At 43.0% G+C, this 13,593-nt stretch overlaps 1 protein-coding gene across 4 annotated transcripts in view; it reads left to right on the forward strand.

The window, feature by feature from the left end:
- Nucleotides 1-4,100: 4,100 nt before the first annotated feature.
- Nucleotides 4,101-13,593, forward strand: part of SULF1 (sulfatase 1) — a gene marked incomplete at both ends in the record, with an annotated part of 81,962 nt that continues 72,469 nt past the window's right edge. For all 4 annotated transcript variants that reach the window (XM_079722474.1, XM_079722475.1, XM_079722476.1 and 1 more), the window contains one exon: nt 4,101-4,272. In XM_079722474.1, the coding sequence (XP_079578600.1) occupies nt 4,101-4,272 (172 nt within the window). The remainder of the gene's footprint in view (nt 4,273-13,593) is intronic.

Raw genomic sequence — 13,593 nt, forward strand, 5'->3', positions numbered from 1 at the left:
GACAAATACCATCAGTTGCTTTCCTTGAAATGACAGTCTTATTTCATTCACGACTCGAGAAAATGTCTACCAAAAATCCAAGTCCAAGTAATTCTTTCAACTAAAAATAGCGTTTGAGCAAAACCAGAGAAAAAAGATGTGTCTAGTTCACCTGGCAACTCAGTCCCAGGAGTGCTTTCCCTCAACAAGCATCACACCTCCATAGGCTGCAAAGGGTTTTACATGTCCCTTCTCTCTCATAAAACAGAAAACTTCAAAGAAAAGATGTGCATTCAAGGGTCAAGGTTTAATCAAATTAATCATTTTACTGCTTCATCTTGAGTGAAACTGTGTTTTTTTTTTTTTAACTGTATGTGATGCTCCCTTCGTTCATACAAAAGCAGCTTTACCCACCATTGCTCTTAGATCATCAGTGCAAATGTCAACGAAGTGAAAAAGGGAAATAGAGTGTCAGTATTCTTCAAAATAGTTCTGGTCTTGTGGACTCCACCCACAAGGATCTCAGGGTCCCCCCAAAGTCCCAGATTACACCTTGACAACCACAGTGGTGGACAAGCATATGGCCACCATCCCCTTTACCTCGGCACCAGCTGCCCGGACAAAGGGAGGCTTATTGAAGACAGAGACCCCCCCACCCCGCCTTAAACCTACTGGGGCAACAAGGGCTTTGATTTAGTGTGGGGCTTTGCTGGACAAGCATATGTGAACTAGACTTTCTGTCCAGTTGGCTTGAAGGCTTCCCAGTCTTTTCTTTCTTTTATATGTGACTTGAAACTTTTAATGTCACATTTATAGTTGGCTTGACTGCCCCAAACAAAGTGTTGTAAACTTTCCCCACCAATTGGCCATAGCTACAATTGGTGTTTTCACTTTAGAGCTTGAAGAATAGGCATCTTGTGTTCTGGTCCTGATTCGTGAATACAGCAACCGTTCCTCAAGCTCGCTTTCCATGTGTGAGAAAAACCTCTTTTGACATTTCTCCCATTTTCAACTATTTCTCAAGACAAGTTGTTAGTCTCTAAGGACACTTGTCGTCTGCCACAAAGTATCCAATTCAAACATTGCATCCTTGTCTCCTTTGTTGAGGTCTGCATTTTGTCTGTCAGGTTTTTTTTCTCCTTTTCCTTCTGGAGCTGGAAACCAGGCAGTGAGAGGATGACAGGTTCTAAAAGGTCATATTTGAATAAAGAATTGTCTGTGTGCACTTTTCTTCGGAGTTGTGTGTTTTGTGTGTTTTAGTAAAGGGAGCGCCAGACCTGTCTGAAAGTTCCATTTTCTTTACCACTCAATTTCTCAGCTTTTATATATGAATCCCCTGAATCGGTAATAAATTGTGGCAGAAAAAATAAATGTAGGTCTCTTCTGCACCTTTAACTGTCCAGAGAGAAAAGTTACTTTATAGGTAAAACGTGCATCTTCTCTGCTGTCCCTTTTCTTTATTAGGAAATGATTTTCCATGTAGGTTATACAAGGTACCATTAAGGCTAATTTTCTTTTTCCTAAAGGAAGAAGTAAAGTAAATACGATAAAGAAAAGAACAACCCAGAACACTGATTGGGTTCCGGGGAATGTTATCAGCATCTTAATAGTCAAGAATTTTCAGTTGCACGTGTGACTGATTATTCAAACCAAGCGCTGCTGTTCACTCCATACAGTGAGTCTGACTGTATTTTCTGGGTCACCATTGTCAGCAGAGGTTAGTTTAAACCATAACAGATGCAAGAGACCCTGCTGACTCTCTCTTCACACAACGTCGCCGGCTTTGAGAGGTGGGCAAAGTTTTGCTACTTCAAGGACCAACCCCCTAAGAAATTTCTGTATTTAACTCTTAGGTTAATGCACGCCCTGGGGGAGAAGGCCATTGTTTCACTCGTTTCTTTTGCTTTCCCACCCTTTCATGCTTGTATCAGTTTTCTCATGATTTAAAACAAATGCCCAGAAACCCAAGAGTCAGGACGGAACAATTGCGGGCTTTCAGTGTTCAGAAGACCCTGCAATCACTGAAATAACGCCGAGTTATTACCAAACAAAAAACAAACCACACGCCAAACCGTACGTATTGACTTTCTCAAGCCACAGGATCAGTCGGAGGTGGCTCGCTTTTTGCTCTGCAGATCATGTGGTCGGGACTGCCTTGCTTCAGACACTGGATTTTTGTTTTAAAACGTAGTTCTTACTGAGTCTTTCTCTCTCTCTCTCCCTCCCGTCTTCCGTCCCAAAGAATAATTACAGGCTGCAAAGTAAAAAGCATTAGAACTGTTTACAAAACAGCGCATGAAGTTTGAAATAATAGGGGCGTGTGTGTTTGTGTAAAACACAATAATGTGTATGGCAGGGGGAAACGGTACACCGTCTTGCTTCATTCTTCTCTCGCTGCCCCATGTCACCCTCCAGGACTTAAGGCGCGGAAGGGAGCGATGACGTCCCTTTCCTTCTGCTTTGCAGTCCTCACGCTTCATTCGCGATGCTTACTTATCTGATACCCGTTTATTGTTGAGCATCAAAATACAGACCCTCAGGTGTGTGGGGACTGAGTGGCTGCTGGAGCGGGCTGCTATCTGATTAATTTTAGGGCAGTCGGAATTCCCATTCAGATGCTCCCTCATGACATTCAAGAGAAAGATGGTGGTTTTTTGGTTTTTTTAATGAGCCCTTTGCTATCTTTCGGAAGTCCAAGAGAACAGCAGGTTAGCGTTCTAAAGTGAAAGGGGCATTTTCCCAACCCTTTCCAAAGTCTCCTCCTGTGCAGATTTGCAAAGATTTCACAGTGGTCCCCTCCAGAGTTGATTTGATTTGATTTTTTTTAAGGTGGAAGGGTCGCCTCTAACCTCCAGCCTCGGAGCCCCTCAATCATGTTGCTTTGCAGGTTGAGATCTGCTGCAGCAAAGCCAAACCTCGGTGCTAGCGGCGCTGCACCGGCTCTGGACAGTAGTGAAGCTGGTGCTGACAGTCGGAGGAGGGCTGTGTCCCCTTAGGCGCCGATGCGCTGGGGACGAGGGCTGGGCTGAGGGACCAGCCCAGCCGGGAGGAAGCATCCCTTCCCCCGGTGATTGATGAAGGACAGTTAGGAGCTTTTCGGAGGCTGGGAAAGGTTGCCCTCCCAGCCACTTACTATGAAGTCTTTGTCAGCAAAAAGAACTCTCCTGGGCAGTGAGTGACATCATGCAGATGACAAATGACAGCTTTGCGTTTCATTCTGCTTGATAAGTACTCAATATCGTACGCAGGTGAGTTAACGCTCCCCAGATGCAAACACTCCAGTGCACTGTGGTTTCACAGGCACTGCTGGTTCTTCCTTATCAGTCATTTGTTTTCTTGGGGATGTTTAAAGTACCATTCAAGTGTGAGCAGGGATGATACCCAGATCACCGTATTTCTGATTATGAAATGAAGGTATTAGTCATGTCATTTGTTAGCAGTTCTGAATGTTATTTCCTTCTGTTTCTCCCTTTTGGAGTACAGATTTTTAAAATTGTATCAATATATTTGTATAGATATGATTTATATATTACATTTATATTTATTATACTTATATAAATATAATATATGAATCATATCTACACATATATATTTATGCTGTTTCAAGAGACTCTTTCAGACCAAAAATCTGTGTCAAAATCCTTGACTGACGTTTCCTTTTGTATTTTTTCTCCCCCTTCCAGGACCCCATCTGCAGATGTCCTGAATACCTCTGAGTATAGCAATTGATTATTCAACCAGGATACCTAATTCAAGGTATTAGCTCTTGTCAGAAAGCTTTTACATCTGAGCTCTGTGTTGGAAATTCTATTTGGGCAATGAATTTTGAAATCGGAAAAGTTGGAATGAGAATAAAGGACAAAAGTGAATTTGCAAAATAATCAAGCGCTTAAGAAAACGACCTGACGCCTGGTAGGGTTTGCCGCTTCTGTCTCATGGGCAGCCCTTTCTCTGCCAGTTTATGTGCCAGTTCTCGCTGAGTTGTAGTCCTTTTTCTGCACCTGTGTCTGGGGTTTGGATTTCATTTTTGTCTCTTGCTCTCCCTTTCTCTCTGACTGCCCAGAGCTGCAGGAACCAGGAGACAGACATTTTGTCAGTTTTGTGACATTGGACCAAGCACAATGAAGTATTCTTGCTGTGCTCTAGTTTTGGCTGTGCTGGGCACACAGCTGCTGGGGAGCCTCGGTTCAACCATCAGATCCCCGAGGTTCAGAGGCCGGATACAGCAGGAGCGAAAAAACATCCGACCCAACATCATTCTTGTGCTCACTGATGATCAAGACGTGGAGCTGGGTGAGACACTGGGTTTGAGACTCGTTGGTCTCTTTCGCTCAGATGATTTGCTGGCTTGCATTATCAGTAACAGTCAGTTAACTTTGGGGGGCTTGGCACATAATGGTAGTATCTGAACCAACACCCTAGGTTATACAATGTACTCGTATTAATGATAAAGCATTTGGTTTGTGTTTCAACTTGACTCTTCTGATCTTAGGGTTTTGAAGCTGGGGGTGGGGTGGGAGGATGGGAGGATGGCAGGCGAGAGGAAGCACGAGACTGTAGAAGGGTTGGATCAAGGGTTGGATCGTGCGCCTTGGAAAACTCTTGGTCCAGAACTTTTCAAAACATTTGGGCAAATTTGTTTCAAAGAGTATGAGATTATGACTGCAATTCTCTGCAATGCGTATGAACGTAGGTGGATACAAAAAGCACTTGTCGATGGTCATTATTATTAAGGTGATTGCTTTATTCACAGCTTGTGATTGTTAGGAAATTGAAAGTTACAGTATTCTGCACATCCTCCCGGTAGTAATTCACTACTACTACCTTAGACAGGATGCTTTTCTGAAGAATTCGCTCACCTGGGTTAATTCTAGAGCACTTAGAAAGCCTGCCAACATCTGGTGTTTCAGCTTAGCTTCTGTATCACCTGATGTGGTTTCTCACCTCACTTTCTTTAATGGCCCGGTGCTATGGTCTTGCCCATAAGTTTAGGGTCAAGTTCTTCTAGGGTACCTAGGACAAATGAAAAGCTTGCCCTTACAAGTTGTCACCACCACTCATTTCCATTCCTGGACGCAATTCCTTGCTCTCAGGAATCACTCAGCTAGGCTTATCCATCACGCTGAACTTGACCGTGGCTAGTAACTTTTAGACTTCCTGCCAGCAGAACACCCTGGGCTTCTTTCCAGAGCTCCTCTGGCTAGGGTCTTTGAGGATAAACCCCTCCAGGCTGGAATTTGATCCACAGGGATAGGGACTTTGATTTCCAATTGGAAACCAAACCCTGGAATCCCCAAAAGTGAACTCTTTGGGTTCAGCTGGAAACAAATGCACTAAAAGCCAGCAGAGGTAATGATTGTTGGAGGTGACTTGCAGAGTCTGTTGCCTCTCACTTAATTGCTTATTTTTTAATTTTTATTATTTGGTTGCGCCGGGTCTTAGTTGCAACTGGCGCGCTCCTTAGTTGTGGCACCCGAACTCTTAGTTGCGGCATGCATGTGGGATCTAGTTCCCTGAGCAGGGATTGAACCCGGGCCCCCTGCACTGGGAGTGCAGAATCTCAACCACTGCGCCACCAGGGAAGTCCCTCTCTCTTAATTGCTTAAGCAAGACCATGGATTTTCAGGCATCATGCCAAAATGAAAAGTCTTGCAGGTATGACTTTAGTATGTATGTGGCTGGTGGTTTACGTTTTCATTCACCTACAGGGCAAGTAAAGTGAAGACCTTTGAATTCACCTCCCTTAGCATCTCTCATATCCATCCTTTACAGTGAAGCCATTCTCTTCTCTCCCAGTTTTTCCCTAACAGGTTGGTCACGTGACCTGTGCCCTCTAGTCTTGGCCCCTCCTACCTGTTCTTCATTTCCTGCAAGTATCTGATCAGGTCTCTGCTGCTTAAAACCCTCCACCGGGTTCCTTTACCAAGAGGATTAAGCCCCTCCCCTCTGCAGGCTGATGAGCGCCGGACACCTGTCCCTACCTATTTCTGTAAGGCTATTTCCCTTTCCCTCACTTTTGCTCTGTGTTTCATGGAAACAGCTTACACTTCCCTGAAGGCGTCTGGTGGTTTCATCTCCCTCACCTATATTTCATGCCTTTGTACCTCTCATCCCCTCTGCCCTTTCCCCATTTTTCCACCTGGCGAAGCCCTACCTATTCTTCGTGACCCAGTCCAGATGCTTTCCCCTCGGGGGGTCTTCCTTTACCAAAACGATCCTGCTGTCCAGCAGGGTGGAGGGAACTTTCCTTTGCACCACCTTGGACCTGCCTCCAGCGTATGACCCTAAATCCACCATGTGCTTCCATACCTGTCTCTTCCACTTAACTGAGAGCAGCTAGAGGGCAGGGTAGTGTTTTATTGATGTTGCAGCCCTGATGCTGGGACTGTGCTGGGAATCTAGTAGGTGCTCAGTAAACTGGAAATGGACCCACAGGGGCCTGAATAATACAATGCCCAGAAATGAATGCAAGTATCCGTCATGATCTACCTCTTTGATATACAACCCTTGACTTTAAGGAACTGTTTGATCAGTGTATTTTTAAGAGTTCAAAATTTCATCCTTATCCTATAGTTCATTCATTCAGTAAATATTTATTAAGCAGTTATTAAACACTGGCTTCCAGTGGAAGCACATGGATATAATGGTGAAGAGTCGTAGGCCAGGTTCAATCAGCCCAGCTCTTTCCTACATGTTTGCCTTGCCTTTACTTCCTTCCTTGATTTCCTACCCAGATACCAGGTTAAGCATTCATTCATTTAATCATCACAGTCACTCTATGAAGTGGTTACTATTACTCTCTTCAGTTTATACTCAAGATAAATGAGGCTTAGAGAAGTCGCATAGGCTGTGATGAGCTAGGAAATGGTAAACTCAGGACCTGTGTTAGGGCTGGGTCTCCACAGCTACTCATTTAACCATGATTCCTTCCCTCAATCCGTCCTTCAACAAATATTTATTGAGCCCTTCCTAAAACAACCTGTAAATACATGGTCACGCCCTAGGTTCCGAGATAACAGCTAGATGGGTCTTGTTATCCTACTGGCAGAACAAGTTGATGATGAACCACTGTGAACCATGGGTAAAAATTTAGAGAAGCCTTCTTTTCTCAGCAGAACAATTATGCTCTTGGTAGTGGGTACAGTTTGATGGAGACTTTTGCCTGGCCGATTGTAATGCTCTCATAATCTTTCTTGACCCTTAACTGCTGTAGACTTTAGTTGGCTTTTGTGTTTTTTTAATCATCTTAACCAATTTTTTTTTCCTTTGGCTGCATTCCGTCTTCATTGCTGCGTGCGGGCTTTCTGTAGTTGCGGCGAGTGGGGGCTACTCTTCGTTACAGTGGGCGGGCTTCTCATTGCGGTGGCTTCTCTTGTTGCGGAGCACGGGCTCTAGGCGCGCGGGCTTCAGTCGTTGCAACATGCGGGCTCAGTAATTGTGGCGCACAGGCTCAGTTGCTCCGTGGAATGTGGGGTCTTCCTGGACCAGGGATCGAACTCGTTTCCTCTGCATTGGCAGGCAGATACTTAACCACCTTCCCTGCGCCACCAGGGAAGTCCTCATCTTAACCATTTTTAAGTGTACAATTCAATAGTGTTAAGTACATTCACATTGTTGTGCAACCAATCTCCAAAACTTTTTTCATTCTATAAAATTAAAACTCTATACCTATTAAACAGTAACTCCCTAAACCCCCATCCCTTGGCAACCACCATTCTACTTTCTGTCTCTATGAACTTGACTGCTCTGCATACTTCATGTAAGTGGAATCATAGAGTATTTGTCTTTTTGTGACTGGCTTATTTCACTTAGTATAATGTCCTTCCTCACTGTTCATCTGTGTTGTAGCATGTCTCAGAATTTCCTTCCTTTTGAAGGTTAAATAATATTCCATTATATGTATATCCACCCTATGTTGTTCTTTTTTTTAATCCCTCTTTTTTTTTTAATAAATTTATTTATTTTTGGCTACGTTGGGTCTTGCTGCACACGGGCTTTCTCCAGCTGTGGTGCGTGGGCTTCTCATTGTGGTGGCTTCTCTTGTTGCAGAGCACGGGCTTCAGGCGCGCAGGCTTCAGTAGTTGTGGCTCACGGGCTCAGTAGTTGTGGCGCACGGGCTCAGCGGCTCCGCGGCACGTGGGATCCTCCCGGACCAGGGCTCGAACCCATGTCCCCTACGTTGGCAGGCAGATTCTTAACCACTGCACCACCAGGGAAGACCTCACCCTATGTTTATCCATTGATCTCTTGTTAGACGTTAGTGTTGCTTCTGCTTCTTGATTATTGTGAATAATGCTACTATGAACATAGGTGTATAAATGTCTCTTTGAGACGCTGCTTTCAATTCTTTGGGGGTATATACCCAGAAATGGAGTTGCTAGATCATTAGATAATTATATTTTTAATTTTTTTTTTGTTTTTTTTTTTTTTTGTGTGTGTGTGTGTGTGTGGTACGCGGGCCTCTCACCGCTGTGGCCTCTCCCGTTGCGGAGCACAGGCTTCGGACACGCAGGCTCAGCGGCCATGGCTCACGGCATGTGGGATCCTCCCGGACCGGGGCACGAACCCGTGTCCCCTACATCGGCAGGCGTACTCCCAACCACTGCGCCACCAGGGAAGCCCTATTTTTAATTTTTTGAGGAACTGCAATACTGTTTTCATAGCGACTACACCATTGTCCATTCCCACCAACAGTACATAAGGGTTCCAGTTTCTCCACATTCTTGACAATATTTGCTGTTTGCTGGTTTTTTGATAATAGCCATCCTAATGGGTGTGAGATGTTCTCTTTGTGGTTTTGACATGGTTTGTTTTGGTTTGATTTTTTACTTACATGTGATTATGTTTGCCAAATATTGAATAAATCTTCACCTAAGCAAAACTTTTGCACCTGTAACACCGCAGGCATTTTGGCTTCTGTGCCTCCAGAAGGATATAACAAACTTAGAAAAGGCTTAGGAAAACAACTACAAAAATTGTAATAGAATACTTTTCCTTTTGGGAAAGAATAAAACAATTGTATCTCTTTGTCTGGAAAGACAAAGGCTAAGAAGGATTATAATCCAAGTTTATGAAACAAGCTGGGAAGGAAAGCTCTTATTAAGTAGGACTGGGGCCCCTCCCTCAACTCTGAGGACAAATAAAGTAAACTAGTCCTTTGTGAAAGGAGTGAAACACATGAGGAATTTATTAATAAAAGTGCTAGAACCTCATACGTGGATAACACTTTATCTTTTTCCAAAGAACATTTATTCTCATTATTGCATTTCATTGTCATCCCACCCAAGTTGGGTGGGTAGGACAAAGATCATTATCCCAGGAGAACACTTGATCCATGGAAAGATTAAGTAATTTAACCAACGGTTCCTGTACTTCTGGATTTGCTTTTTCCACAACTTGAGAAGTGGTTCAGGTTATGCCTCTACTTGTAAATAGTTCAGGTTTTTAGTCAAAGTTAATGGGTGGAGATTTACACCTTTTTTAAAAAAATTGAAGTATAGTTAATTTACAATATTCTGTTAGTTTCAGATGTACAGCAAAGTGTTTCAGTTATACATACATATATATATATATTTTTTCAGATTCTTTTCCCTTATAAGTTATTACAAAATATTGAGTATAGTTCCCTGCGCTATACAGTAGGTCCTTGTTAGTTATCTATTTTATATATAGTGGTGTGTATATGTTAATCCCAAACTCTTAATTTATCCCTCCCCCTCCTTTCCTCTTTGATAACTGTGTTTGTTTTCTATGTCTGTGAGTCCATTTCTGTTTTGTAAATAAGATCATTTGTATCATATTTGAGATTACACGTATAAGTGATATCATGATATTTGTCTTCCTCTCTCTGATTTACTTCACTTAGTATGATAATCTCTAGGTCCATCCATGTTGCTGCAAATGGCATTATTTCATTCTTTTTTATGACTGAGTATATTCCATTGTATCTATATGTACCACATCTTCTTTTTTAAAAATAACGTATGATTGATTTTATTTTATCTATTTTTTATTTTTTGTTTTTGGCCATGCCACACGGCTCGTGGGATCTTAGTTCCCCAACCAGGGACTGAACCTGCGCCCTTCGCAGTGAAAGCATGGAGTCCTAACCACTGGACGGCCAGGGAATTCCCAGTACCACATCTTCTTAATTCTGTTGTCTGTTGATGGGCACTTAGGTTGCTTCCATGTCTTGGCTATTGTATATAATGCTGCTATGAACATTGGGGTACATGTATATTTTCGAATTATGGGGGGGTTTTAAGCTAGTAAAACACAAATGGACATGATTAACATGAAGTTTGGGATGATGGTTACCATCTGGGGAAGGAGTGGTAACCAAGAACATTAGCAGTATCCATATTTCATTTTAAAATTTAAAATATATATCTGAAGCAACTATGATCAAATGTTAAGCTTTGACAAAGCTAGGAGACGTGTTATTTATTCTGTTTTTCCCTGCACTTGAAAATATTTTACAAATCAAAACGAAGAAAATCAGAAATGCTCGTGGGACTCCCCTAACTTTCTGAGACTAGAGTCAAAGAGATTAGGCTCTAAATCTTTCCCAAATGGTCCCTGGGTGCCACTCTGAGAAACAAAATAATAAGCCGATTAGAACATTGATCTGGCTCAATGTGGCATTTCTTAAATTCTTAGGAAATTGGACTGGTGCTAACATCTCAGTAACGCTGACCCAATGCTTCTCTTAGATCATAAGGAGAATTAAGAAATCTTAAATACATGGAAACACTTTGTCTAAAGCAGAGGTCGCAAATGGGATCTACAGTCCAGAGCTAGCCCACAGATGTGTTTGGCTTGACCAAGCACACTTTTTAAAATCAAGGCAACATTTTAAAAGATCAGGTGATTTTACATAAAAAGAAAAAAAATCCAGATTCCGACTTTTCTTGAAAGTTCAGAAGAATGAGGGCTTACATTCCCATGAGGCAGCCATCAGTTAAATGCTTGAAGGGGAGTCAAAGCTGCCCCCATTAGGTGGGCGTGTCCTCCCAAGACCCTTACGGTCCCAACCACTCTCCACTGCTCCCCAACACTTAGGCCAAGGAGCACTCGCTATTTGCCATCATGCCCATCCTGCTGATTTTCTTATAGTCAGGGGAAAGTTCTGTATACCCACATCTCTATCAAACGTAGAAAACTGGAAAGACGAAAGCTCTGTGATTTTTCTTGTACCTGCCTACCTTCTCTGTCTAGCCTGTAGGCATTTTTACTTCCATTCCCCTAAAAAAACTAGTCTCCACTTTTAATGGCCTTTAGCTCTTTAGGGGAAAAAATAATGAGTCCTAGTGACCTGGAAACGTGCCAAACAGATTTATTATCTGCTTCTTGGTCCCTTCTTCCCCCAACTTGTTTTCCCTCCTCTGGTTTTAGCTGAAACATCTGTTTTTTCTTTCCTACCAATTTCATAGTTTTGGTAGAAAAAGGTATACTGTGTGATCATGTTATCTTTTTAATGCTTTCAGAATTAAAATTTTCAATAGACCAATAAAGCCATTTTTAATATGGGAAATATCACCGTTTAAGGTTCCATACTTAACTGTTGGCATAGGAAAATACCAGGGATGTGCTTTAGCACAGGCCATTTATATATTTAAATCATTAACCTTACCCCATCATAAAACAGTGGCATCTAGAAACAACCCTGCACATTTAGTGAATTGTGTTTGCTTGTCATTATCACTCATCAAACCATGAATTGTTGCAATTCACATGGAGGTGTGTCGCTCTATGAAGCCAGGTGTGTATGAATGCTGCATATCTGGGACTTCCTTAAAGGATGATGATGACAAAATTTATTATTGAATTTCTGGTTTTGTGAGTTTTTCTGGACATGATGAACAGCCTCGATGAAAATGTTAATGCTTGATAGTATGAAATATTGAATAATCAAATGCTAAGGTATTTGAATCAGGAAAGGCAAAGCTTTGTTGTAAAGTTTAACATGTATGTGAAGTAATCCAGGCTCTCTGTGTGATTTTGGTAAAGTCATTCCGATTAGTGGGACATTTTCTCCCTCCTGACCTTTTTTCACACATGTGATTTGGGAATAAATGAGTTGAAGCCTGTAGAATGATTTAAATTCCTGGCTATGGCTCTGTCTAGTCCCAGTAACCTAGCACATACCCCCTCAAAGGACCATTCGTGGAGCCTTGATTTTTAACTCCACCAGAATTGCAAACCTGGTGGATCTTGCAGCATTCCCAAAGAGTGCCACTTCTCCTGTTTCGGTCACTGCTGAGCTAGCAGCATCCTGGTCCACAGCCAGTTGCTGTCCGAGCATCCCCACCCCTGCAAGAGCGAATGGCAGATGTCCCCAGTCCCAACCTGGAACTCTGGTGCTGGGACAGCTTTTCTTGGCAGCCCCAAGATTCAGCTGTGGCCTGGGCCTTCCCTGTCCTCAAGCCATCCCAGTCAGCAGTGCCCCGATGCCAGCTACTGGACTTAATTACGGTCACTTCATAACATCCCTGTCAGGCTTCCACCTCCCAGGACAATTTTAAATGATAATGAAGTCAGGCTTCTTGCTTAAGAGGGGCGTGGGGAACAGTGTGTGACGGGCGGAGGGGAACTGATATCTCTAAGCCAGCATTAACATTTTATGTCTTGAAGCATAGACAAAGCAGTTGACCTCTGTCTTAGTCCGTGAGGACTGCCCTAACCAAATACCACAGACTGGGTGGCTTAGTGACTTATAAACAACAGATGTTTATCAGGTAATTACTTCTCACAGCTCTGGAGGCGGAAAAGTCCAAGATCAAGGCTCCAGGAGATTCAGTGTGGGGTGAGGACCCACTTCCTGGTTCATAGGTGGCTCTCTTGTCACTGTGTCCTCACGTGGAGAAGGGGGCAAGGGAACCCTCGGGGCCCCTTTTATAAGGGCACTAATCCCATTCATGAGGGCTCCACCCTCATGATCTAATCACCTCCCAAAGCCCCACCTCCTAATACCATCACCTTGGGTGTTAGGTTTCAACCTATACATTTTGGAAGGACACGAGAGTTCAGTCTATCGGCAACCTCTGTATTCTTACCTTAGTTTGGAATTCAGATGTGATTACAGATAGGGAGATGGAAAAGGCAGAGTAAAGGAAACACATTGGGGCTGAGGTGATGACAAAGTAAAATCACAGCTCATGCCATTTGCTCAACAGCCCTGCTAACTAGTCCGGGGAGCTATTATTAACTCCATTTTACAGCTGAGAAACACAAACCAAAAGAGGGTAAATGGCTTGTTCAAGCTCATCTGTGACAAACACCCAGATGTTTCCCCCCAAGTCCAAATCCAGGGCTCTTTCCCTTCTCGTGCTCACTCTCCTAAGTCTTGCTTTGGGAATCTTGGTATGATTCTTTAGCCTTAAGCTTCATGTCATTCCTATGAAATAATTGTTCTGATAACTAAGAATCAACACGAGTTGCATTTTAGGCACCAAAAGCCTGAAACCCAAAGAAGTCGGGAGCTTCAGCTTAAAACAAAACTGAGACCTTCCAGCCATAGGAGACAACATGGTCCCAGCCACTGCTCTCAAGCTGGAAATGCATAATTATGAGTTGCTTTATGCAGAATAGTGTTTGGTAGTTTCCCAGTGAAAC

Source organism: Hyperoodon ampullatus (assembly GCF_949752795.1).
Source record: "Hyperoodon ampullatus genome assembly, chromosome: 17".
NCBI classification, from domain to species: Eukaryota; Metazoa; Chordata; class Mammalia; order Artiodactyla; family Ziphiidae; genus Hyperoodon; species Hyperoodon ampullatus.